At 42.2% G+C, this 27,942-nt stretch overlaps 1 protein-coding gene and 1 long non-coding RNA gene across 3 annotated transcripts in view; both read right to left on the bottom strand.

Annotated features, from left to right (window-relative positions):
- Positions 1-4,920: 4,920 nt before the first annotated feature.
- On the bottom strand, positions 4,921-14,703 carry LOC142291032 (uncharacterized). The gene is made up of 2 exons (XR_012750428.1): positions 6,211-14,703; positions 4,921-6,153 (listed from the first exon to the last, which is right to left on the bottom strand). It is a non-coding gene; the product is annotated as an uncharacterized LOC142291032 (long non-coding RNA).
- A 3,542-nt stretch (positions 14,704-18,245) lies between these two features.
- The window catches only part of SEZ6 (seizure related 6 homolog), a 978,507-nt gene continuing 968,810 nt past the window's right edge, over positions 18,246-27,942 (bottom strand). For both annotated transcript variants that reach the window (XM_075335249.1, XM_075335250.1), the window contains exon 17: positions 18,246-20,445. In XM_075335249.1, the coding sequence (XP_075191364.1) occupies positions 20,416-20,445 (30 nt within the window). In that variant the 3' untranslated portion in view covers positions 18,246-20,415. The remainder of the gene's footprint in view (positions 20,446-27,942) is intronic.

Here is a 27,942-nt window from a genome sequence, read left to right as displayed (position 1 = left end):
CAGTTTGCTCATGATCACTTGGAGGACTCTGAGACAGACTGGTTCAAGGTTCTCTGGTCTGATGAGACCAAGATCGAGATCTTTGGTGCCAACCACACACGTGACGTTTGGAGACTGGATGGCACTGCATACGACCCCAAGAATACCATCCCTACAGTCAAGCATGGTGGCAGCATCATGCTGTGGAGCTGTTTCTCAGCCAAGGGGCCTGGCCATCTGGTCCGCATCCATGGGAAGATGGATAGCACGGCCTACCTGGAGATTTTGGCCAAGAACCTGCGCTCCTCCATCAAGGATCTTAAGATGGGTCGTCACTTGATCTTCCAACAAGACAACGACCCAAAGCACACAGCCAAGAAAACCAAGGCCTGGTTCAAGAGGGAAAAAATCAAGGTGTTGCAGTGGCCTAGTCAGTCTCCTGACCTTAACCCAATTGAAAACTTGTGGAAGGAGCTCAAGATTAAAGTCCACATAAGACACCCAAAGAACCTAGATAACTTGGAGAAGATCTGCATGGAGGAGTGGGCCAAGATAACTCCAGAGACCTGTGCCGGCCTGATCAGGTCTTATAAAAGATGATTATTAGCTGTAATTGCAAACAAGGGTTATTCCACAAAATATTAAACCTAGGGGTTGAATAATAATTGACCCACACTTTTATGTTGAAAATTTATTAAAATTTAACTGAGGAACATAACTTGTTGGTTTGTAAGATTTATGCATCTGTTAATGAATCCTGCTCTTGTTTGAAGTTTGCAGGCTCTAACTTATTTGCATCTTATCAAACCTGCTAAATCTGCAGGGGGTTGAATACTACTTGTAGGCACTGTATACATGCACATATACATACACATATGCATACATATATATATATATATATATATATATATATATATATACATATACATGTATATATATATATATATATATATATATATATATATATATGATGCCGGACTACTATAACTAACTCGGTTCTACATCTTTTATATATATATAATGATGTAGAACCGAGGTAATTATATTAGTCCGGCCCTCTTAAAACCATCCCAATTTCTTATGCGGCCCCATGGAAAAATTAATTGCCCACCCCTGATATAGACCTATTTTGAAAAAGGCTAATAAAATGCCGAAAACGTTCATGAAGGTCAAATCTTGAGTTTTCGAATGAATAAAGAAAAATAAAAAACAATTTGACCAACATATCTGTGTATCTTGTATTGGTGTGCCAGAGTTATGCTTCATAGTATTGCTATTTTTTCTCTGAGCACCCCACAGACAATGAGCAAGATTAATCGTACACAATAATAATAATCTGTGTACTGTCACATTTTTTAAAGGGAACCTGTCACCATTTGGGGATTTGGTGACTTTTAGCCGCAGCCACCACCAGTGGGCTCTTATATACAGCATTTTAGATTGCTGTATATAAGACCCGAGGCTGCTGTGTAAAACATAAAAATCACCTTTATAATATTCACCTAGGGGGCGGTCCGGTCCAATGGGTGTCGCTGCTCTCTGGTCCGGTGCCTCCTCTCTGCGGTGATCTCCAGCCTCCTTCTTCTGAAGCCAATGTGCATGATGCGTCCTACGTCATCCACACTGGTCTTCCACACTGGTCTGCATTGAGGTCCTGCGCAGGCGCACTTTGATCTGCACATGCAAGGGTGGTCTTTAACCTTTCCTTGCAGTTGCACATTATAGTACTTTGATCTACCCTCATCCGGGTAGATCAAAGTGCGCCTGTGCAGGACCGCAAGTCTTCCACAGTGGGCTGGGTAGAAGGAGGACTGCGATCACCACAGAGGAGGCGCCGGACCGAAGAGCAGCGACACTCATCAGACCGGACCGTCCCCCCAATTGAGTATAATAAAATTGTGTTTTACATTATACAGTGCGATCTGGGCTCTTACAGTGCCTTGCAAAAGTATTCGGCCTCCTTGAATTTTTCAACCTTTTCCCACATTTCAGGCTTCATACATAAAGATAAAACTTTTAATGCTATGGTGAAGAATCAACAAGTGGGACACAATTGTGAAGTTGAACGAAATTTATTGCTTATTTTAAACTTTTTTAACCCTTTCACGACCTGCCGATTTTTCGCTTTCCGTTTTTTTTTTTCGCCATTCTTTTTCTGAGAGACGTAACTTTTTTATTTTTCAGTCAATATGGTCATGTGAGGGCTCATTTTTTGCGGAACGAGCTGTACTTTTAAATGAAACCATCAGTTTTACCATATTGTGTACTAGAAAATGGCAAAAAAATTCCAAATGCTGAAAAATTGCAAAAAAAGTGCGATAGCACTATAGTTTTTGAGATATTTTATTCACTGTGTTCACTATATGGTAAAACTGATGTGTGGGTGTGATGCCTCAGGTCAGTGCGAGTTCGTAGACACCAAACATGTATAGGTTTACTTTTATATAAGGGGTTAAAAAAAATCGGAAGTTTGTCCGAAAAAAGTGGCGCACGTTTTACGCCATATTCCGTGACCCGTAGCGTTCTCATTTTTCGGATCTTAGGCTCAATGACGGCTTATTTTTTGCGTCTCGAGCTGATGTTTTTACCGGTACCATTTTTGCGCAGATGCTACGTTTTGATCGCCTCTTATTGCATTTTGCGCAAAAGTTGTGGCGACAAAAAAACGTCGTTTTGGCGTTTGGAATTTTTTTGCCGCTACGCCGTTTACTGATCAGAATAATTGATTTTATATTTTGATAGATCGGGCGTTTCTGAACGCGGCGATACCAAATGTGTGTATATTTTTTATTTTTTTAACCCTTTAATTTTCAATGGGGCGAATGGGGGGTGATTTGAACTTTTAGGTTTTTTTGTTTTTTTTTAATTTTTTAAAACTTATTTTTTTACTTTTTTTTTTTATTTTACTAGTCCCCCTAGGGGGCTATTGCGATCAGCATTCCGATCGCTCTGCAGTATCTGCTGATCACAGCTGGAAGGCTGTAAACAGCAGATACGCTGTCTTTCTCTTTTGCTGTGCACCGGGCACAGCGAAAGTGAAACCAATTCATGTGTAGTACAGGAGTCATCACATGACCCTGTACTACCATGACAACTATCGGGAGTCACGTGATCGCGTCACGTGACTTCCGGTTTCGGCGGTAAGTAAAACTTTACCGCGATTGCGCTTATAATGGCGCTGTCATGTATTGACAGCGCCATTATAAGGGGTTAATCGGCACGAGCAGATAACGATTCTGCTCGTGCCTAGCAGGCACACATCTCAGCTGTGAAAATCATGCTGCCGCCGGAGGACCGCGGGCAGTAAGATTATGTCATTTAGGACGTAATTTTACGGCCCGCGGTCGTTAAGGGGTTAAAAAATAAATAACTGAAAAGTGGGGCGTGCAATATTATTTGGCCCCTTTACTTTCAGTGCAGCAAACTCACTCCAGAAGTTCATTGAGGATCTCTGATGTTGTCCTAAATGACTGATGATGATAAATACAATCCACCTGTGTGTAATTACGTCTCTTATAAATGCACTTGCTCTGTGATAGTCTCAGTGTTCTGTTTAAAGTGCAGATAACATCATGAAGACCAAGGAACACAACAGGCAGGTCCATGATACTGTTGTGGAGAAGTTTAAAGCTGGATTTGGTTACAAAAAGATTTCCAAAACTTTTAAATCCCAAGGAGCACTGTGCAAGCGATCATATTCAAATTGAAGGAGTATGATACCACTGCAAATCTACCAAGACGTGCTGTCCATCCAAACTTTCATCTCAAATAAGGAGAAGACTGATCAGAGATGCAGCCAAGAGGCCCATGATCACTCTGGATGAACTGCAGAGATCTACAGCTGAGGTGGAAAAGTCTGTCCATAGGACAAAAATCAGTCATACACTGCCATTTCTCAAAGATTTCACAAGCCATTTCTCAAAGATATCCATAAAAAGTGTTGCTTAAAGATTGCCACAAGCCACCTGGGAGACACACCAAACATGTGGAAGAAGGTGCTCTGGTCAGATGAAACCAAAATCATACTATTTGGGTATAATGCCAAACGATATGTTTTACGTAAAAGCAACACCGCTCATCACCCTGAACACACCGTCCCCACTGTCAAACATGGTGGTGGCAGCATCATGGTTTGGGCCTTCTTTTCTTCAGCAGGGATAGGGAAGATGGTTAAAACTGATGGGAAGATGGTTGGAGCCAAACACAGGACCATTCTTGAAGAAAACCTGTTGGAGTCTGCAAAAGACCTGAGACTGGGACGGAGATTTGTCTTCCAACAAGACAATGATCCCAAACATAAAGCAAAATCTACAATGGAATGGTTCACAAATAAACGTATCCAGGTGTTAGAATGGCCAAGTCACAGTCCAGACCTGAATCCAATCGAGAATCTGTGGAAAGAGCTGAAAACTGCTGTTCACAAATTCTCTTCATCCAACCTCACTCAGCTCCAGCTGTTTGCAAAGGAAGAATGGGCAAGAATTTCAGTCTCTCGATGTGCAAAACTGATAGACACATACCCCAAGCGACTTGCAGCTGTAATCGCAGCAAAAGGTGGCGCTACAAAGTATTAAAGGGGACCAATAATATTGCAAGCCACAATTTTCAGTTTTTATTTTTTTAAAAAGTTTAAAATAAGCAATACATTTTGTTTAACTTCACAATTGTGTCCCACTTGTTTTTGATTCTTCACCATAAAAGTAAAAATTTTTATCTTTATGTTTGAAGTCTGAAATGTGGGAAAAGGTTGAATAATTCAAGGGGGCTGAATACTTTCGCAAGGCACTGTATATAAATCATTCTGAAATGCTGTATATAAGAGCCCAGTGGTGGTGGCCGCAGCTTATAGTCGCCAAATCTGGTGACAGGTTCCCTTTAAGGTTTCCAGTCATAAGAGTTGTGGCCATTCACCAGATATGTAAAATAACTAAAGACAAGACATAATCAACAAAAATAATTTATTCAATGGCGAACCATCCCAAAATCCATTTATACAAGAGAGTTTATCTTGTTTCTGTAGAATTATATCTTGCGTTACTTGGGGAAAAATGAATTGTCCTTTTTGAATGTGCTTCTATCGGTGTATAATCGTTTCTTGGAAGCAATCCATGGGTTAAATGAGCGATCCGATGGAGCCTGCTGTGCGTGTCCCAGGGATTGTGTAACTTTTCACGGTTTTCTTTATATGCAATTACCTCTCTTGGATGTTCAGCCATGATGAGGACAACCCCTATTCTGTACCCACTGGGTATTAGCTGAATGGGATCGGTGGTGGGAGAGGTAATGTAACTACAGCTGTCAGTCAACACTTGACGCTCATCATCTAGGATGCAGTTGTGTCTTATCTCCTCGCTGCTATAATAATACACATACAGGACACACTTACTACAGGGATAAATCAGCCCAAAAATATGCAGGACAAACACTATCTGTGTAAATGTGCCTACACTCCTATATACAAAGCCTAAGACATTGAGATTATATACAACAGATTTATACATGTAGTAAGATTGTCTTCACTAGCCCGCGTCCCTATTGGTAACATACATCATTGCTTATCACACTAAGAAAAAGGACATCAATTTTTAATTTCCTATTGTGTAAATGCACTAAACTGAGCATGTAGAATAGTAAGTCTTCTACAAATATTAGGGAGTCCTAGGGGACTGGGCTATACCCTACCATATTTATGTGAGGCTCATTCCATATTCCAATAGCGTATATATGCTGCAAATACAGGCAAATCTCCCACTGTGGATTTTCCTTTGCCTACTTGTGACAAATCTGCATCAAATCTGCATCCGAATTACATGTGGATTTGTCAAGGATTTAGAATTTTACTCAAATTTCAGGTTGTATATTACAAAAGGTAAAATTAACAGTAAAACTGTGCTACGATTATAACAAAATGCAAACATTCTGCCTACGAATATAAAATCAGCCGCTTGTAACAATAGACTTAAGGGTGCTTTACACGCTTCGACATCGCTAACGATATATTGTCGGGGTCACGTCGTTAGTGACGCACATCCGGCGCCGTTAGCGACATTGCAGCGTGTGACACCAAGGAGCGACGATCAACGATCACAAAAGCATCAAAAATCGTTGATCGTTGACACGTCGCTCCTTTTCATAATATCGTTGGTGGTGCATGCCGCTGGCTGTTCGTCGTTCCTGCGGCACCACACATCGCTATGTGTGACACCGCAGGAACGACGAACATCTCCTTACCTGCGTCCACCTTCAGTGCGGAAGGAAGGAGGTGGGCGGCATGTTTCGGACGCTCATCTCCTCCCCTCCTCTGCTATTGGGCGGCCGCTTAGTGACGCCGCAGTGACGTCGCTATGACGCCGAACGCACTTCCCCCTTGAGGGATGGATTGTTTGGCATTCACAGCAACATCGCTGACAAGGTATGTGCGTGTGACGCTGCCGTAGCGATAATGTTCGCTACGGCAGCGATCACCACATATCGCAAGAACGACGGGGGCGGGTGCTATCGCTAGCGATGTCGCAGCGTGTAAAGCACCCTAAAGACTTGTCAGCTGTTCTGTTATGACTATAGAGCCTTCATTTTTCAGCAGACTCACATATGAAGAACTATGCCAATACGCAGAATTGGGAAAATAAGACGCTTGTACATGTGCTACTTGTGTGCACTGGAAAGTTTTATTTTCAATTTGTTTTTTTATATATATATATATATATATATATATATATATATATATATATATATATATATAAATATGTCCTGCTTACGTTCAATGGAAAGTATTAATGTTCCGCAAGTTAAAGGACTAGCTTATTTCCGATAAATAAACCTATCAATTTGGTATAAGTGATTTTTACAGGATTTTACAGAGTGACTTTATATAGACTTACAAAAGTGCACGCCTTTAGAGACATTCTTTCTATTTTTATTCTATTAAAGGGAATCTGTCAGCAGCAGGTTTTTGCTATGTAAGCTGAAGCTAACATGCTGCAAGGGTTAACATAGAAAATTCAGGGATGCCTATGTTGTCACAATCTGATCTGTTGGTTATTTGTTTGTTTAAGCAGCAGGACCCTTATCACTACAGGACTACAATGTCCTGTGCACAGCATGTCAGCACGCCCCCTTCTCTGACTGACAGCTCACTGTCAATGTACAATCTCCATACAGAGTCTGGTGTGGGTGGGGAGGTTCACTCAGCTCTGCTACATGACTAAAGCTAAGGGTACACTCACACGAGTGTATGAATGGATCGTTAACTGATTGCTATTCAGCCATACGTATTTCTTGCATTTGTAACTTTTTTTTCTTACAGGATCAGATAAATAGCAATCAGTTAACGGATCCTTTCTCCATTGACTCCAATGTTAAAAAAAATCCAACAAAATGATCAGGCAACAGACAAAAAGCTGTGTTTGCAGAACTTTTTTCCCAACGGATTTCTGCAGGATCCGTTCTAACGGATGATTACTGGACATGTGAACTCAGCCTAAAAGAAAAATTATTAATAACTGGATAAATGCATATATAAGGCTTCGCACAGCTATATAGTCGCCATATATTGTAATTCATGTTATGGCCAATAATCCTGTTCCAACTGTGGCTCTCATGAACCTGAACTAATCGTCCCATAGACAACCTGTATGAGGGATGTTCATATCTGGAGACCCGCAGTCTGGATAAATGGTAAAATATAGCTGCTATATGTTGTGTGGATTCAGCCTAATATTGTACTGCACTGTCTCTTGAAGAATGAAATTAGACTTGCCATTTTTGGTGTTTATTTTTTTAGCCAAAGCCATTGCATTCAAAGGGTGTGGGAAATTCCTTTTTTCCCCCCAGATACTCTCTTACTTCTAAGGCTACATTTTACGATGAGCTTTAGGTGATTTTTTTGATGTTCCAGAATTTCTGCACCTATTATTTAAAGGAAACCAATTACCAGGATTTTCGCATATAAGGTAAAGCCAGTGCTATACTGGCACTATCAGGCTGATTCTATACATGCCATTAGTGGTCAGCTCGGATGTTTAGGTTTTGAAACCCAAGAAAGTAAAGTTTATAAAATCAGCAGCTTCTTGAGTGACAGCAGCTGAGGATCAGATAATAGCTGGTAATCGGTTCCCTTTAAATGAGGTTACTTGCGTTTTTTTTGTATGTGTTTCTCTGCGGGGTATTTTGCATGCATTTCTATCGCATTTTTATCAATTTTTTTTTGTCCATTGTTGGTAAGCTGCTTTTTTTATCCTTTCTTGTATTTGCCTTTGACAAAACTTTATTGATACAGTTACGTATGGATTACATGAATGTTTGATGCATTTCTTTCATGGAAATGTACTGAAAACACTTGCGTTTTTTTACCTGCTTGGTATCTGATGCCAGTCTTTGGAGGTAATCTGCACAGAAAATACCTTGAAAGTGAAAATACCATATTGTGGATTTGAAACACGCACTGCAGGTCAGTTAACACTGAGTAAAAAGGAAGCCCAGTGGGCAGGAGATTTTTATAAATCCCATCCACTTTACTGAAACTGTAAGACGCTGTGTATTTGACACCCAGCATCAAAAACTCACCAAAAGCTTATCATAGTAATGTAGCCTCACAGACAGCATAAACGTGGCTCAGGTAGTCACAAGATAAGCTGTGTGTACTTCAGACCATTAAAGGGGTTGTCCAGATTTAGGGTACAAGTTTGTAGTCCCTCTATATGTCTCAATAAGTGACTGCAGACTTGTGAATCCTCACATCGCGCACACTGTGCACTGTGAGGATTCTCCAGTGCTGGAGCCATGTGCCTTGTGATTGGCATACATGCGATCATGTGCCGATAAGATGGATGTCGCCTCGTTAAATGCATATGTAGGGCATGAAGCCAGATACAGTGTAGTCGGAATTTCTCCAGAAGCATGCAAATTGAATATGTGCAATCACATGACAGCCCGCTCCTGGTGCCAGCACCAGAGTATCCTTACTGTGTGCATGCTGTGAAGATTCACAAGTCTGCAGTCATAGAGTGACACATAGGGCGGCGTCACACGGTACGATATATCGGGCGATATGTTGTCGGGGTCACGGATTCCGTGACGCACATCCGGCATCGTTAGAGATATTGTAGCGTGTGACAGCTACGAACGACTGTGAACGAGCAAAAATACTCACCTTATCGTTGCTCGTTGACATGTCGTTCATTTTCATAAAGTCGTTCCTCCTTCTGCATGCCGGTTGTTCGTCGTTCCCGAGGCAGCACACATCGCTCTGTGTGACACCCCGGGAATAACAAACACAGCTTACCTGCGTCCCGCCGGCAATGCGGAAGGAAGGAGGTGGGCGGAATGTTACGTCCCGCTCATCTCCGCCCCTCCGCTTCTATTAGGCGGCCGCTGTGTGATGTCGCTGTGACGCCGAACGTACCTCCCCCTTCAGGAAGAGGATGTTCGCCACCCACAGCGAGGTCGTCTGAGAAGTAAGTACGTGTGACGGGGTAAACGACTTTGTGCACCACGGGCAACCGAATTGTCTGTGACGCACAAACGACGGGGGCGGGTGTGATCGCACATGCAATCGCACGATAAATTGGTGCGTGTGACGCCGCCCATAGTGTGGCTGCAGACTTGTAGCTGAAGGACAGACAACTGTTTGAATTTGCACTTAAAACCTGCCAGGCAGATGCCAATTGTAATTTTGGCACAAATTACTGCTCAACATACAGTAACTGTGCTCACTTTCTAGCAAAATAAATGAAATCTCTATTTGGTGTAAAAATCTCTATGCTCCTTGGTACAGACTCGCCCTGACTGGCTGCATGTTCCTACCAATCACTGAATTTCGCTTCCTCTTGACTCATTGCCAACTAACGGTGGCTCATCAGAGGCCACTGTACATTGAGTTCATTACATTTTGGGATCACCTCATGGCGGGGATCACTGTAATGTTACTGTAGTTACTACAGGAGACAGACAACAGATTGGTGACAGACACCTGGCAGGTCAAAGCATATCCTGGATATTCCTAATCTTTGTAACATTATGGGCTATGATTAAGGAAAATCAAGGCTTGCATATCATTTATCTGCTGAGGAGGCTTTTACGGCTCAATCAAATTGTCATCAAACAAAAAAACAAAAAAAAAAGTCTTTGAAAAATAGACAGCTCATGGATGGCATCTAAGGCGGGCTTTGCACACTACGTCATCGCAGGCCGATGCTGCGATGTCGAGTGCGATAGTCCCCGCCCCCGTCGCAGCAGCGATATGTGGTGATAGCTGGCGTAGTGAAAGTTATCGCTACGCCAGCTTCACACACACACTTACCTGCCGTGCGACGTCCCTGTGGCCGGCGACCCGCCTCCTTGTTAAGGGGGCGGGTCGTGCGGCGTCACTGCGACGTCACACGGTAGGCGGCCAATCAGAGCGGAGGGGCGGAGATGAGCAGGATGTAAACATCCTGCCCACCTCCTTCCTTCCGCATATCCTACGGAAGCCGCAGTGAGGCCGGTAGGAGATGTTCCTCGCTCCTGCGACTTCACACACAGCGATGTGTGCTGCCGCAGGAGCGAGGAACAACATCGGACCATTGCGTCAGCGTAATTATGGATTACGCCGACGCTGTACCGATGATACGATTACGACGCTTTTGCGCTCGTTAATCGTATCATCCAGGCTTTACACACTGCGATGTCGCATGCGATGCCGGATGTGCGTCACTTTCAATTTGACCCCACCGACATCGCACCTGCGATGTCGCAGTGTGCAAAGTGCCCCTAAGAGCTGTCCAATTGTTTTCATGGACCTATAGACTTGCATTGGTGAGTTTGGTCTGGTATCCTCTTTGCTACTAGTTGGTGAGATTATGTGTGGAGCTCCTACTTTACAGGGGAACCGCACTGTTAGCAAACAAGTTCATTGGGAAGGCTAAGGGGTATAAATTGAAATCATGGGTCCCATAATAGAAGCCCTCATAGGATAACCCCCCAAAAAAGTGAAAAAAAAATATTGGTCACAGGAGAACATATCTCACAACTTTGCAGCCCTTACAAACTAACATTACACTTATTAATGGCCCCTATATAGCCCTGCAAACAGTATAATGGACCCCACATAGCCCTCCAAACTATGTAATGGCCCCCCACATAGCCCCGCAAACAGTATAATGGACCTCACATAGCCCTCTACAAAGTATAATTATCCCAATATAGACCTACAAACAGTATATTTGGCCCCTATAGCTCTCCAAAGAGTATCATGGCTCCACAAAGCCTTCCAAACAGTAAAAAGGCCCCATGAAGACCTCAAAATAGTATACCAGCCCCATATAGTCCCCAAACAAATAATGGGCCCCACTTAGCCTTCCAGCAGTATGACGACTCTCACAAAGCCCGAACAATAGTATAATAGCCCCCATATAGCCCCCCAAACACTATAATGACCCTCATGTAGCCCTATAAACAGTATAATGGCCCACACAAATCCCTCCAAACAATATAATGAGCCTTACTTAGCCCTCAAAACAATATAATGGGCCCACTTAAGCCTCCAAATAGTATAATGCCCCCATTTAACACCCGAATACAGTATAATCGTCCTCACAATGTACTCATTGATTAAAAAAAATAAACATGTTCTTATCTCTCCTCGTTCCCCCTCTGCTCTAGTCTCGTAGCATGTGGTCTGTGGGTGCGATGTAGTGACGTTATTGCGTCCAGTGAGCTGATATGTCATTATTCAGAGCTCAGATGCAGGGTGAGAATGATGGAGGAAGGACAGCTCCCTGCTCAATCAAATGTATTGGGAACCAAGACGCCAATACAGTTGACATTACAATGCCGAGCAGAGTGTGGAGGAGGTGGCGCTGGGACTGTACTGGCCACATTGTTACCGTGTGGTCTGCCATTATTAGCGGTAAGCACTGCTAAGACTACTTTCACACTCCTGGGCCTCATTCTGCATTTTTCTTCTGTGTTTCACTAATCCTCATAGACAGTAATGGCTGCGTCTGATACGCAAAACAGTTGAGGATATGACATGCTCAAAGTCTTCAGAAACCAAATTAGCTTTCAAAACTGATCTTTGCATATATCAATAAAACTCTTTTGGTCAGTCTGGTGTTCATTTATAAAATGAATGATACACATATATGTACGGCAGATGTGTGAATGTAGCCTAAAGCTTGTTAAAATTCCAAGGAGAAAACAAACCGACCCGACCTTTCTGTCTTAGATGGCAAAACCTAACACCTGAATGGAGGGCCCTTTTTTCATATTTGCTTTTCTCTTCCATATAGACCACTTTTCAAAATTTCTAGACTTTCATGTTTATATACAAAAAATAATCATTTGGTCCCTGATAATATTTTACACTATACAAAGATTATCAAAATGGCTCTCTCATTGTCACTGCCCCAAAAAAAATCAAAGGGGGACTTGAGCATTTCTCCAGAAGAACTTCCGAAAAAATGCTTGAGTTTCACATTGACTTACATTATACTGGGCACTTGAGTCGAGCCTATCGAAGCGTCGTTTCGAGTACTGAGCACCCGAGCATGGTAGTGTCACCTCATCAACAGTTACACAAATAAGATCAAGCTGAAGACTCCGTTTACTTCTTAAGGCCATGTGCACACACTGCACTTTTGATGCATTTTTGGAGCAGTTTTGTCACAAATCTTCATGTCTATCCTTATGCCAGCAAAGTCATTGAAACTCCTGAAGTTTTGTGACCATATTGCTTATTTTTTCCTTGCAGATTTGGTGAAGAAAATAATCTGCAGCATGTCGATTCTTTCAGTATTTTTGCCAGCATTTTTCCACCCACAAAAGCATGAAAACGCACCCCATAAATCCTCGTTTTTTTCTATCCGGAGATGCAGATTTGGTGCAGAGATTTCTACAACCAAATACTCAGCATGCACACATAGCCTAACTATAAAGGTTCAGAGGAATTATTAGGTAGTTATATGGGATGGAATAGCTGACAATTTTGCTGTATTTACTGGTAAAATTTGTTACGGAATAGAGAACAGGGCAAGTGGATGAGATTTTACATAAATTCGGTCTGCAGGGTGAAATAAAATCTAACATTTGTACACTTTCCATTACTTGTTACTGTTATCCTAAATACAGTATATTTTCTCTATGGATAACTATTTTCTGCACATAACATGTAGATGCCCCTGCCGCAATATAGAAGAAACGACTTCTGGTTGATGATGTTAGATGCAGCTTAATAGATGAAGGAATTCATATTCAGGTTTCTCATTGAAAGGTACCGGTGCATCTCAATAAATTAGAATATCGTAAAAAAGTTAATTTATTTCAGTAATTCAATACAAAAAAAGAAACACATCTAATATATAAAGCTGAATGTGTGTATGTGTGTATGTGTGTATGTATGTATGTATGTATGTATGTATGTCCGGGATTGGCATCTGCTCCGTCGCAGCTACATCCACAAAATTTTGCACACTCACACTTTTGGACCCTTATAGCGTCATAGGCTATGTTTTGAGGGGAAATTTTAACCCCGCACTTTACAGTTATTCGCCAAAAAACCTGTCTCCATTAAAGCGAATGGAGCTGAGAGCCACAGTGCAGTCAGAACTTCAGAAGAATGCGCAGCCACGCCCTTATATGAAATGTTGGTGTGTCACAATGCAGCCAGGGAAAGAGACAGACACAGACAGGGAAAGAGGCAGATACAGACAGGGTAAGAAACAGACATAGACAGGGAAAGAGACAGACAAAGAGACAGACTGACAGGGAAAGAGACAGACAGGAAAAGAGAGGGAAAGAGAGAGACAGGTTAAGAGACAGACACAGACAGGTAAAGAGACAGACAAAGAGACAGAGACAGACACAAGGAAACAGACAGGGAAAGAGACAGACAGGGTAAGAGACAGACAAAGAGACAGACACAGGGAAAGAGAAAGAGGGAAAGAGACAGACAGGGAAAGAGAGGGAAAGAGACATACAGGGAAAGAGACAGACAGGGAAAGTGACAGAGATAGATAAACAGACAGGGAAAGAGATTAAGACAGACGGAGAAAGAGACAGAGACAGTCAGCGACAGACAGGGAAAGAGAGGGAAAGAGACAGACAGGGAAAGAGACAGACAGGGAAAGTGACAGAGATAGATAGACTATTTTCTTAACAGCATTTATTAACCCGGGCGAAGCCGGGTAGTACAGCTAGTATATTATATAGATGCATTACACACAGAGGGATCTATTCCAATATATTATATATAGTCATTACACACAGAATGATCTATTTCAAGTGTTTATTTCTATTAATGTTGATGATTATGGATTACAGCCGATGAAAACCCAAAAGTCATTATCTCATAAAATTAGAATATTATATAAGACCAACTGGAAAACCGATTTTAAACTCAGAAATGTTGGCGCCTACTGAAAGTCTGTACATTAAATGCCTCAATACTTCGTCGGGGCTCCTTTTGCATGAATTACTTCATCAATGCGGCGTGACATGGAGGTGATCAGCCTGTGGCACTGCTGAGGTGTTGTGGAAGCCCAGGTTGCTTTGATAGCAGCCTTCAACTTGTCTGCATTGTTGGGACTGGTGTCTCATCTTCCTCTTGACGATACCCCATAGATACTCCATGGGGTTTAGGTCAGGTGAGTTTGCTGGCCAATCAAGTACGATGACACTGTGGTTATTAAACCAGGAATTGGTAATTTTCTGAGATAATGACTTTTGGGTTTTCATTCGCTGTAAGCCATAATCATCAACATTAACAGAAATAAACACTTGAAATAGATCACTCTGTGTGTAATGACTCTATATAATATGCGCTTCCCTTTTTGTATTGAATTACTGAAATAAATTAAACTTTTTGATGATTTTCTAATTTATTGAGATGCACCTGTATGTCAAAGGCAATCTACATTAAATTATTATTTTATTTTATCCTATTTACCTGTTTCATCCTGATCCTCTGGTAACCTCGATCCTTTGGGTTCAAAAGTCATGTTACATTAATTTTTGCAGGACAAAAATTTGTCAGAACATATTTATTTTCATGAACCCTAGAACATGAGTGATGGCTATGATAGATCTCTGATTTATATTACGGGGACACTCATCATAGAAAGACACTTTGATTCTATTCTATCCTATATATAAAGAATTCTTATATATTTTTCAGAAGGACATTGAAGAAGTACAATAGTAAGTCAACATTTAGCGAATAGCACTTCCTTTATTTATCTTACTAGGTGCTTTATTCTGCATTTTTATAGAGTCTGCATTCTGATCCGTAGTCAGACCATGTGAACAAGTGACCTTATCTCTGACTACCTGAATCACACCATCTTTTGATGCCAGTCTCTGTAGATTGCTATGAGAGATTTGATGTGATGCTTAAGGTTACTTTACACACTGCGATATTGGTACCGATATCGCTAGCGAGCGTACCCACCCCCATCGGTTGTGCATCATGGGCAAATTGCTGCCCGAGGCGCACAACATTGCTAACACCCGTCACACGGATTTACCTTCCCTGCGACGTCACTCTGGCCGGCGATCCACTTCCTTTCTAAGGGGGCGGTTAGTGCGGTGTCAAAGCGACGTCACACGGCAGTCGTCCAATAGCAGAGGAGGGGTGGAGTTGAGCAGCCGGAACATGTCGCCCACCTCCTTCTTTCCGCATAGCCGTTGGAGGCAGGTAAGGAGATGTTCATCGTTCATGCGGTGTCACACACAGCGATGTGTGCTGCCACAGGAATGACCTGCAGCAGCAACGATATTTGGGAAAGGAGCAACGTGTCAACGAGCAACGAGTTTTCACATTTTTGCGCTCGTTGATCGTCGCTTCTTGGTGTCACACGCTACGATGTCACTAACGGCGCCGGATGTGCGTCACTAACGACGTGACCCCCACGATATATCGTTAGTGATGTCACAGCATGTAAAGCACCCTTTAGGCTATGTGTCCACGGTAGAATGTCCCTGCGGATTTTTCTGCCTGAAAATCCGCGACTTTCGCGGCAAATCCGCACCCGCGGATTTGCCACGAATTTACCGCGGATTTACCGCGGATTTGCCGCGGAATTTGATGCGGATTTCATTTTTTTTTTTTCCCCCCATTCAAAACCAAAAATCCGGACCAAATCTGCACCAAACAATTGACATGCTGCAGATTTTTCCGGATCAAAATCCGCGGCAAATCCGCAGCGGAAAAATCCGCAGCATGGACACAGCATTTCCAAAATGCCATTGAAATGGCTTGGAAGTGCTGCTGCTGCAGATTTTCGGGAAATCCGCGGCAAATCCGCGGCAAAATCCGCGCAAAATCCGCGCGAAATCCGCAGCGTGGGCACATAGCCTTAGAGTATGTGCACACTAAGTCTTATAAATGCCGGCATACCCAAGGAGTTTTTGAAAAAGACGCTTCAGATGCTTCACACTGGTGTTTTTACGGAATCTTCCTTCTTCATTGCTGTTTTGCAGCAGTTTTTCCGCTGGAATAATTTTTTTTACATTTTATGTATAAAATAGTGGTGGATTCCAAGCAGAAGCCATCTGAAGAAGAGTCAGGTCACTTCTTTTAGCAGCTTCACGACTTTTGAAGCCTGAAGAGGTTAAAAGGACGGATATACAGTATGTACAAGTCGTTTTGACATTGCCGTGCATTATGTTCATTATTTATAATGTTTGTTGAGCGCTTTTTCAAGCAGGTTACAGGTAGAATTCACCTAAAAGGGATGCCATATGCACATCCCTTTAAGCTGGCCATACACTTTAGATTGCTGCCTGTTAAACCTTTGCTCGGCAGACATTCATCTCTCCTAGCTCTCCATAAACATAAAAGCTCTAAGTGTTCATATATTTTCAATAGGAGAAAATGAGAAATCCATTACCAGACACATCTGGCAGCAGCTTATCTGCTGTGAAAACAAAAGAATCAGCATTGAAATTCCAACTGCCCATTCCAACTGCCCAATACTTCTATCTCCAAACATCATGTCTCTTGGGGTAATTCCGGAGACTCTTCTGAAATTGGCAGATTTGATTGTCCTTCATCCGATGAGTAAGTGGCCCTTTATGGGAATGCAGAAAGAGACTGACTTCTGGTACACAAAGAAGGAGATTTGTGTATTCAGAGTAAAGGTCATAGGGCATGCCTAAGGACTGGAACAGAGGCTCAGAAATTAGGAATAAAGCATCCAGAAAGCAGAATAAATGCACTATTAGTTTACCGGATATTGTTTATTATTGGACCACAATGTAAAAAAAAACATTTCTGAATGACTTTTTTACCACCTATATTTTCTGCAGGAATTCTAGAAGGCTGGTTCTGGAGGATCTGGAAAATTTTACATTTTGGCAAACATAGGATATGGAAAGGCCATGGTCACTTTTGTAAAATGTTGCAGTGTGTGTACATATAAATTCCTGCTCCTCGGGTAAAACATTAAAAATAAAAAAGAATCATGAAAATTCTGAGGTTACATGAAGGTTCTTTTTTCTTTTTGAAGTTGCAATAGACTGAAGTCAGTTTAAGGTGGCTTTACACGCTACGAGATCGCTAAAGCGATCTCGTTGGGGTCACGGAATTTGTGACGCACATCCGGCCGCTTTAGTGATGTCGTTGTGTGTGTCACCTATGAGTGATTTTGAATCGTTGCAAAAACGTTCAAAATTGCTCATCGGTGACTTGCCCCCCTCTTCCCAATTATCGTTGCTGCTGCAGTAACGATGTTGTTTGTCGTTCCTGCGGCAGCACACATCGCTATGTGTGACACCGCAGGAATGACAAACATCTCCTTACCTCTGTCCACCGGAAAAGGAGGAAGGAAGGAGGTGGGCGGCATGTTCCGGCTACTCATCTCCGCCCCTCCTTTTCTATTGGGCGGCGGTTCAGTGACGCTGCTGTGACGTCGCTGTGACGCTGAACGAACCGCCCCCTTAGAAAGGAGGCGGTTCGCTGGTCACAGCGACGTCGATGCACAGGTACGTGCGTGTGATGCTGCCGTAGCGATAATGTTCGCTACGGCAGCGATCACCACATATCGTGCCACCGACGGGGGTGGGTGCTATCGCGCTTGACATCGCTAGCCGATGCTAGCGATATCGCAGCGTGTAAAGTGGCCTTAACACTTACCTGCCTGTTCTCACAAGGAATCCTATCTCTTTTACTATTGTACCAATTTATTTAGTGCATAAAGCCGATAACAAAAAAAAAACGGTACTCAATTACAAATAAGGTGAAAAGAATAGAAAAGTTTATCGTGGTGGTCCAATTGAGGCTGTGTATAGATTTGTGATGTTTTGGTAAAATCAGACCTTTTCAAACATAGACATAAGATTAGGTGGCCACCTACATGTGGCGTAGCTGTAAGAGGTGGTCATGTTACCCACACTCCTACTGTGTTTTGTGCTGTTTTATGTGCTTTATCCTAATGTAAAATGTCTTAATATATAATGTATTAAGGTTGTGCAGATGTAGCAGTGTTAGCCACTTCCTAGTTACAGAGGGAGCTTAGAGAAAGGTTGGAGTAGTGACAGATGGCCAGTGAGTTGGTAGAGAGATGGGCCTTGTAGGGGCCAGTTCTGCAGTGGGGTTCTTGAAATAAAGACTTGATCTTGTAAATTGGGCCTGTCGAGGAACCCGGAAGTATCATCCAAGTGTCTGGAGCCTACAGGTCACCTTCGGATGGGCTTGGAAGAGTCCAGGGACTAGATAGCTGTCGGGGTAGAGTACCTTGGACGCGACAAAGGAAGTTAAGTGACTAGAAACCATACAGGGCAGCAGAGAGGACCATGATTAGCTGAAGAGTAAGAAAGCGGAAGGAGGACTAGGTGCCAGATAGTGGGTCCAGTACCTATGCCTCACCTCGGGATGGGCTTGGAAGAGTCCAGGGACTAGATGGCTGTTGAGGTAGAGTGCCTTGGACAGGCCAAAAGAAGTCAAATGACTAGAAACCGTCTGGGGCAGCAGAGTGGACCACAGTTAGCTGAATAGTAAGAAAAGGCAAGGATGAGGCATATGCCTGGCAGCTGGAGGACTAGGTCCCAGATAGCAGGATAGGCCAAGACTGAGGTCCCAGGGAGAAAGCGGCAGCAGAACCATATAAGTGTGGCTATGTCTGTCGTGAAGGTGGAAGATCTAATAAACTGTTTACTGTTGTTTTGCCAACAGTTCTCAAGTGTCTTGTGTCTCTCTGCTAAGTCTAAGTCGGTGACTGGCTACGGGATGGTGGACGCTGCCCTGAAGAAGACAGTAAGTGTTGCACACCCTGCACAAGCAATTTACAAGCACTGGCTCTCTCTGGCGAAAGAGTGCGGAGCCCTCACGGCCCGGCGTCCGTACGTTTCTTCATAGCAGCGTTGAGGAGGCTTCTCGGCGCTGCTACACGGTATTGTGTATCTAGGTGGCCTCGTGCTCTGTGTATGTTTGAAAAAGGTCTCATTTGACTGAAACATCATAAATCTATTCACAGTCTCAATTGGACCACCACAATAAACTTTGGAATTCTTTTCACCTAATTTATCAATTGAGTGCTGAATTTTTTATTTTTTTGTTTAATTGGCCTTAAAATGGGTTGAACCCTATCTGGGCACCTACACCTGTCAGAAGTGCCACATTCTCTTTTCATTTTCTTTAGTGCATAAAGTCAGATGGGCACCAATAGCTTCACTGTACAAAAGCAGAAAACCTCGTGTCTGCCCTGATGATCACACGATCTGTATGATCAATGGAAGATTTAATGAGGTCATTAGACTTGGTGACAATGATTTTTTTTTATGAAATCCCCCACTAAACCTTGTATAAAGAAATATATAAATTCCTATTTACATATGTAACTAAACTTACTGTCCTGGGCCAGGGACTGAACTAACATGACTTCCTAAACTTTGTACAATAATTGCTGTGAGTTTTCTTTTGCTGTAGAGACATTCACACAGTCTATTGGTAAAGTCCCCATAAGCGCTTCTATCCGCCCTAAATATGTTCTTAATGTATCTGCATGTTCCTGCTTTGTTGTGTGTGTTCTATCATTCTGTGTATTAGTGTTCATGCATTTATATCTACTTAATCTGGCCTCCTCTATTACGACATATTCGGCGGTACCCATTAAATTTAGAACTGCAGTTAGGAGAATCACTAGATCACTGCACCGAGATAAATCTTCTCTTGACAAATGGAGGAAGGATCCATGTGTGGATCTGTTAGAGGATCATATAGGCAAGGGCAATAAGAACAGTAGCAGGAACCAGACAGAAGGACAGGATTTGGGAATGTCACGTAAGGTGGCTTTTTGTGGAGGCTGAAGTTGCACCGTTGCGGTAAATTGCTCCCATATTGGTGTAAAATACTCAGTTCATTCGCTGAAGAAGCAAAAAAGTCAGGAACGTTGTCATATTTGACAGTGACAAGATGCTGTTTTCTTCTAGGTCTCTCCCACCAAGACTGATGCTGCTTGTATTTTAAATGGATACTTCATATTCTCTTGTGTCCTGCAATGTGGATATTAATATAGGATAATTACAGTCAAAATATTTTAATTTCTACAGTTTTAAAAAAATCACAGACGCCTTAATTTTTTTACGGAGAAAAAAAATGCCCAATTTTTACAAGTTGTTCTAGAATTTCTGGCCGGTTGGCAACCCTGTCTATGACATGCCGCACTCTCTGCAGACATCTACATTACACTGCTTACGATTTTACTTCTATACATCACAATTCAATACTTGGGTGTCATAATGGGCCATGAAATCTGCTATGTGTAGGCAGAGGGTGGGCTAACTTTTGAACTAGTTTAACAGTGCTTAGCATAAATGAGTACATTGTCATTGTCAAGCCGGAGTTTCATAGAATTTTTTTTAATCCATAACATGAAAGTTAAGATAATAATATCTTTCATCCCAAAATATTCAGTTTTATTTAAATTAGTTGTGGCAAAAATGAATACACCCCACATGAACAACTACTACATCTAGTATCATGGTGGTGGCGGTGTCCTTATGTGAGGAGCTATATATCATTGATGGTATCATAAATTCACAAGAGTACTGCTCTATATTGAAAGAGAAGATGAACACATTACTCCATGCCCTTGGTAGCTGTGCACTTTTGTCAACATAACAATGATCCAAAACTCACATCTGTTGCATTTCTGAAGAACAGGGTGAGAGCGATTTATTGGCCAAGTATGTCTCCTGATCTGAACCCAGCCAAAACACCTAAGGGGAATTCTGAAGAGACAAGGTGAGTATTAGGCAGGCTTTGCACGCTGCGACATCGCAAGCTGATGCTGCGATGTCGCACGCGATAGTCCCCGCCCCCGTCGCAGGTACGATATCTTGTGATAGCTGGCGTAGCGAAAATTATCGCTACGCCAGCTTCACATGCACTCACCCGCCCTGCGACCGTCGCTCTGGCTGGCGACCCGCCTCCTTCCTAAGGGGGCGGGTCGTGCGGCGTCATAGCGATGTCACACGGCAGGCGGCTAATAGCGGCGGAGGAGCGGAGATGAGCAGGATGTAAACATCCTGCCCACCTCCTTCCTTCCGTATAGCCGCTGGCGGCAGGTAAGGTGATGTTCTTCGCTCCTGCGGCGTAACACACAGCGATGTGTGTTGCCGCAGGAACGACGAACTACATCGTACCTGTCACGGCAGCGTAATTATGGAAAAGTCGGAACATGCACCGATGATACGATAACGACGCTTTTGCGCTCGTTAATCGTATCATCTTGGATTTACACACTACGATGTCGAAAATGACGCCGGATGTGCGTCACTTTCGATTTGACCCCACCGACATCGCACGTGCGATGTTGCAATGTGCAAAGCCGCCCTTACTCTCCATCTAGCATCCAGGCTATAAAAAGGTCATTCTTGAAGAATGAAAAATGATAGATGTTGCAATATGTTGCCCACTTGTGTCATGGCTCCGGTTCGGGAATTGATCCGGTTACGTTCTGCTGTTCTGCAGTTTACTTCCCTGCTGAGCCACAACAGGTCAATCCCTGACCAAATTTTGATTGTCTTTTACCTTTGCTTCTATCCTTTTGATTTTGCATTTATCAGGTGTTCTCACTTACGCATTTTCTGTGTCATATTACATCCTGGGTGGTCCTGTATATACACTCTATATACTATCTTTCTCTACTGGCTATATTTCTATGTGGATTACTGCTAAGGAGTTCCATCCCTGCAGATAAGGGATTTAGGCAGAGACCAATATTGTTTTCTCATTTGCCTTTCCTACACCTATCTTTTTGTTTTCTGTCAGGTTGTTAGGAGTTTACCCTTATTTGCATCTATTATTTCTCCTTTGTCCGCTTGTGCGCGTATTTTATGTTTTTTCACTTTAGGTCTCTACTTAGGATGATCGAATACCAAAATATCCGACCTCGCGAATATCCGACGAATAGGTCACCGCTACTGGACTATTCATGAATATTCGACGCGCAATGTAAGTCTATGGGAAACCAGAATAATTTCACGCTGGACCTAACGGCGAGCTGTGGTCACTAAGGAAAAGGTAGAAATGGTTGGGAAAAGGCAGAATCTCTCTCTCTCTCTCTCTCTCCCTCTCTCTACCTCTCTCACCCTCTCTCTCCTCCATGGTGCTGGAAGCCGGAGCAGCGGGGACTATATATGTATCATTCTCGGAAGCTGTGGCAACGTGTATGTAGATGACGCTGTGCGGCCAAGCCAATCACAGTAACACCACAACAAAGATGGCTTCAGCATTACTGTGAGAGCAAGCAACATCAGATGTGTTGATTGGCTGGAAAACAGGTGCCAGGAACTCAGAAATGAAAATGAAAGTATTGGAGCAGATGTTGTTTTATTCGTCGGATACTGAATGGTGCGAATAGCCTGTTATCCGTCGGATACCGAATAGTGGCGAATACATTCGCTAATCCCTAGTCTTAACCTATCTCTTCACGCTTCTCCTGACTTGGTTTATAGTGCTTAGGAACCTTCCATCTGGTTCCACAGGTGGTACGAGGAACAATTTAGCTTTTTAGGCAGTCAGGTCCAACTTGTGGGTTTCTAATGTATGGCTATGGATATTCCAGCCTGTGTAGGAGTTATTACGGCTATGTAGCTAGGGATAACCTGTGCAGGAACCAGTAGGATGCTAGAATACTCCTGGCCTAGAAGACTTGGTGTCTTTAAAACTCATGGCAGTCATACAAAATACTAAATGTAGCTGTTTTTGATGTGAGGTATATTCATTTTTGTGTCTACTAATTTGAGTAAAACTGAAGATTTTGTAATGAATTTAATATGAATGTCATGATTGGCTCTGCCATTCCTGAGCAGGTGCATGTATCCTGCCTCCAGGATTTAGGTCTCTTGGGAGGCGCCTGTTCGTTCTGGCCTCGTTTCGGGGGTCACGCTACCATGTCTTGGTGCTGCTGCCTCCAGGACGCCATCAGTGATATTACTGGCTCTGCTGTGTGCTCCATTCCTGTGAGAAGTTCTCTGTTTCTTGTCCTGCCACTCGGTACTGTTTGTCCTGACCTCCGTTCCCCTTGCCTAACATGACCTGACCACCGTCCCCACGACCTGTCCTGACCTCAGTGTCCCCGGCCTGTCCTGATCTCCGTTCCTCCTGCCCGTTCTTTCCTCCGTACCTCCTTGCCCTCCAGTCTCTTGCCCTGTCCTGTGTTCCCCACGTCCTCCCCTGTGCTTACTTGCTCTCCTGGTATCTGACTTCGGCTCTGTTCTTTGACTTTGGCTAGTTTTTTTCTCAGTAGAGACGTGACATCCCAGCATTGACCCTGACTGATCGACTATCCCTGCTCTTGTGTTAGCAACCTCTAGTGGGCTCTGTCTAACCACACTCAGGAGTTCTTTTCCTACCCGAGTCCCTGCGCCCTCTAGTGGTAGCTGGACAATAAACTTTTTAAAATATGTTCTGTGAAACTCAGTCTTATTAAGATTTTTGGAAATTGCTCTTGTATTCATGATATATTGATTAAAATCTTTTCAGGGTGTGTGTGTAATCATTTATGCTGAGCAGTGTCTATATAAAGTCACACAAGCATATGAAAATTAGTTTGAATTTCATCCCCCAAAAAACATCCATAAGACAACCAAATTTATCAATCAGCATTAAATAAATGTACAATACCAAATACAGTTTCCTATGTTAATAATGGCACTGCATCTGTAAAAACAGATGGTGTACGGTTGAGCTGTATGGGATCCAATTTTTTTTTTTGCTCATCCATAGACTTAAATAGGCGAGTCTCATCCAAAATACGGAAGAGAATAGTCTACTCTGCAATTTATTTAATGAGGACATATGATTATTTGAGCAGAAAAGAGTCAGATATGATATATTTATGCCGTTTTTGATGGGTTTCTTATAATGGGTCATTCATTTCTATAAAGCTGCATTTATACATCCATTTCACATTGCCGAGTGTTGTCTGACTTTTTTCTCGGACAACACTAGAGTAGAACGGATGTGTGAATGCAGCCTTAATGTACAATATATTTTGGTATAACCTTACCAGCAATTAGACATGGAAGCAATATAAAATGTAAGGAGAGCTGGACCACATTTGCAGTCTATTATTAGACTGGGGATTTAGGATAATAGCTGATAGAACAGGCTGTTTTGGCACTGTATTTGTCATATCACAAAGCCTTACTTGATGTAAAGCATACGGACCCCTTCTGTGACATTTTGTTTCCATTTTACTTAAGTGCATGTATTTTGCGCTAAAACTACTTATTGCAATTGGGTTTCATCAGGGCTTTTTGTTTCCCTGGAGAATCAGATAAAATAATCCATCAGAAAGTTAGATCTGAAATGGGAATGTGTATTGCTTTTATTTGTCTTTTTTCTGAACTCTTTTATACTGATCTATAACCATATCAAAGTTTAGCGTAAAAGTATTTTCCACTATTAGGACAACCCCTTTTGGTTCCACATGTTTTGCCCAGGTAAAATAATAAAGCCTATACTCACCTCCCTTTCCAGAGGTGCTGGGGCTCCTGTGGGGTTGTGACATCATGTGAGCCGCGTGAACAACCAGTGTCTGCTTCCTTCTCTCCGACTTCGGACCAATCGACAGGAAATGAGTGCAGCCGCAGCTCTCACTTCCTGTTGATTAGCTTGTTTGCTCCTAAGGCGGGGAGACAGAAGCCAGTGCTGATTGTATGCAGCGCTCGTGTGAAATCACAACGTCAAGTGAAAAAGGAAAAAGAGATTAGGCTCGGCTCTGCCGCTAAGTAGGTGCTCAGAAGTAAAAAGTGTAAAAATCAAAATTATGTAAAAAAAACTTTGGCACACTATAGATGAGGAAATGATGAGTTGGATAACGTCACGTGAGCTCCGGGAACGCGATCCGTGGCACAACTGGAATGGTGCCGGTACAGCAGGTGACTATAAGCTTTATTATTTTACCTGGGGCAAACATGTGGAATCAGAAGAGGTTGTCCTAGTAGTGGACAACCCCTTTTAACTTTGATGTGCTCTGGAAATCAGCACAAAGGAGTTCAGCAATGTGCCAGACAACATACATGCATTTACATAAGTAACAAAAAAATTCTCCTGAAAGTGTCCCTAACCTTTTAAGGGCTTTTGCCACCAATAACATTTATCTCTCATCCATGGCAGGGGTTCTAACTGTATGACTGGTGAACCCCAACAATCATGAGAACAAAGGTCCAAATTTGGAGCTGTAGTACGCAGTTGTGACTACTGATCCACGTAATCCCATGGGCTTTTGGGAGTGGTAGTGTACATGTGTGACAATCGCTCCCATAGACAATAAATATAGAGGTGGTCACACATGAAGATTACCGCTCCATGTACAGGGAGCATGGGAACTCTGTTCTCATGACTAGTAGGGCTCCCTCTTCTTGGATCTTTAATGATCACATATTTATCACCTACCCTGCAAAGAAAAACTCCAGTGAGATATGAAAATGTTACTTATTCTTCTTCCTCAGTGTTCTGTATTATATTAAATTATATTAAATATATTAAAATATTAAATAAAAAAAGGAAATTATTTTTGAATTGTTTGCTTGCCTACAAATAATTTTGTTTTTTATTGTCTTTAAATAAAATTCCCAGAAATTCTAGTGATGTTTTTCCCACATTTGCTTTCATTTGAATGTATTTAATCTGAATAGACACTTGTCAACACTTGTCCCATCCAGCTTCTTCTCTAGAGCTCTCTTGGTCAATGCTGACAAAGGGGCCAATTTGTCAACACCGGCGTTTCCTACGGCAGTATTATTAAAAAAAATCAGTTGGTGTAAGAAGCATCTAATTCAGTAAGAGGCGCGTGTTTTCTAATGAGTTTGGCACTTATTTTTGGGCTGTTTTTGTGCCAAAATCTAAAATTTATTCCAGCTCATACCTGGCGTAGAGTTCTGCTACAGTTTAGTTTAGACTATTTTTTTATGTAAATTCTATATTTACCTATTCAAATTGTCTCTCCAGGACTGGAGACAAACTCTAGCGCAGCGCCACCTATTGGAAGTAGCGATCCTAAAAGTTAAATGTGGATTTTTAACAACCCTTTACATATAACTTAGGATATATATGCCAGATCAGAATCCCAATTTGCAGACACAGTGTTTCGGGGTGGTTGCCCCTCGTCAGTGCAAAGTATGGAGTGTCTGATCTGGCTCATGAGAAAGCTATGTGGGGATCACGGGGGAACACTATTCTCCTTATGGAGACTTTGCAAGCCAGTCTGGCTATATTTATCTAGTCATCCATCTTTGCTACATTTATACAATAGAAATTTACGGTCAAAGCCATAATGAATTCCCCAAAAATGCCTTTATTAAAATTTTGTGGGTACAGTAATGGAGAAGAAAGTCTAATGGCCTTGCCTTAATATACCCTTTAGTTTGAAAGATGGCAGCCTATATTCTGTAACAGAAATATAATTGGTAGTTGTTCCGCAAGCACTGGCAGATCATAAAAAAATGAATTGCTTCAGGTGCCTTTACACATAGGATGAAATTAATATGAACACCATAGGGGAAAAAAGGAATTTAAAGGCATTGTCCAGCTAGATAAAAAAATTGTTTCATTGTGTTTTAAAGAAAATAAATTAAAATGACTACCATTCTTTAGGTGAGGAAGCTTCCCCAATATTGACTTTCAGCACTGGTCCCAGGATCCGGGCAGCTCCACTGCTGCATTTGTTTTGGCACCCTACAAATATAAAGCAGGGGGTTGGTTTGGCTTATAAACAGAGCAAATCAGCCAACCCCCTTTGAACATATGGTGGATAAAAAGGGAGATGACACTCTCTTGGGATGAACCCTACGCGGAAGAGCAGTAAGGACCCAGGACTGGCACTTGAAATCTCAACATTTTCTTAAATAAACCATACTAGTTTATTCTACTACTTTTTACTTGAAAAACATTAAAACAACTTTTTATCTAGCCAGACAACACCTTTAAATGTTTAATTAGCAAATGACAGGGGAAAGAATGATTGGGCATGTTGGATTTCAACATGCCCATCCCTTTTTGTCCTTTGGAGGTAAGGCCGACAGTGTCTTATTTCCCTCTGACTTTTGAAATAAATATGTTTGCCAAGATGGAGTTGGGTCACAGACTTAGATGAGCCAAATTAGTTTTTGCTTAAAAGCCATCTATGTATAATGCTTGGTCAGCTTAAAGAGGACCTATCATCAATTTCCACATGTTAAACTGGCCACATAATGGAATAGTGGAGTAAAATGTACTTTTTATAGTGTAATTTCTCCTCTCTGTTCTGGAGATATTAGCAGGTAAAGTTTAGGGTATAATTAATGTTAAAGGGAACTTGTTTATAGAATGTTAGAACCCTGACTAAGGGCATGAGTGTAAAGCACATTTAATGCTTGTTACATGTATACCATGTTTCAATCATTTAATAAAAAATATCAAAAATATCATAAAATAATGAGCTAAACTCGTTAACCAATAATGCAATCAGAAACAAGGTTTCAAAAATGATTATAAAATCT

Source organism: Anomaloglossus baeobatrachus, chromosome 2 (genome assembly GCF_048569485.1).
Source record: "Anomaloglossus baeobatrachus isolate aAnoBae1 chromosome 2, aAnoBae1.hap1, whole genome shotgun sequence".
NCBI lineage: Eukaryota > Metazoa > Chordata > Amphibia > Anura > Aromobatidae > Anomaloglossus > Anomaloglossus baeobatrachus.
This window is presented reverse-complemented; position numbering and strand designations above follow the sequence as displayed.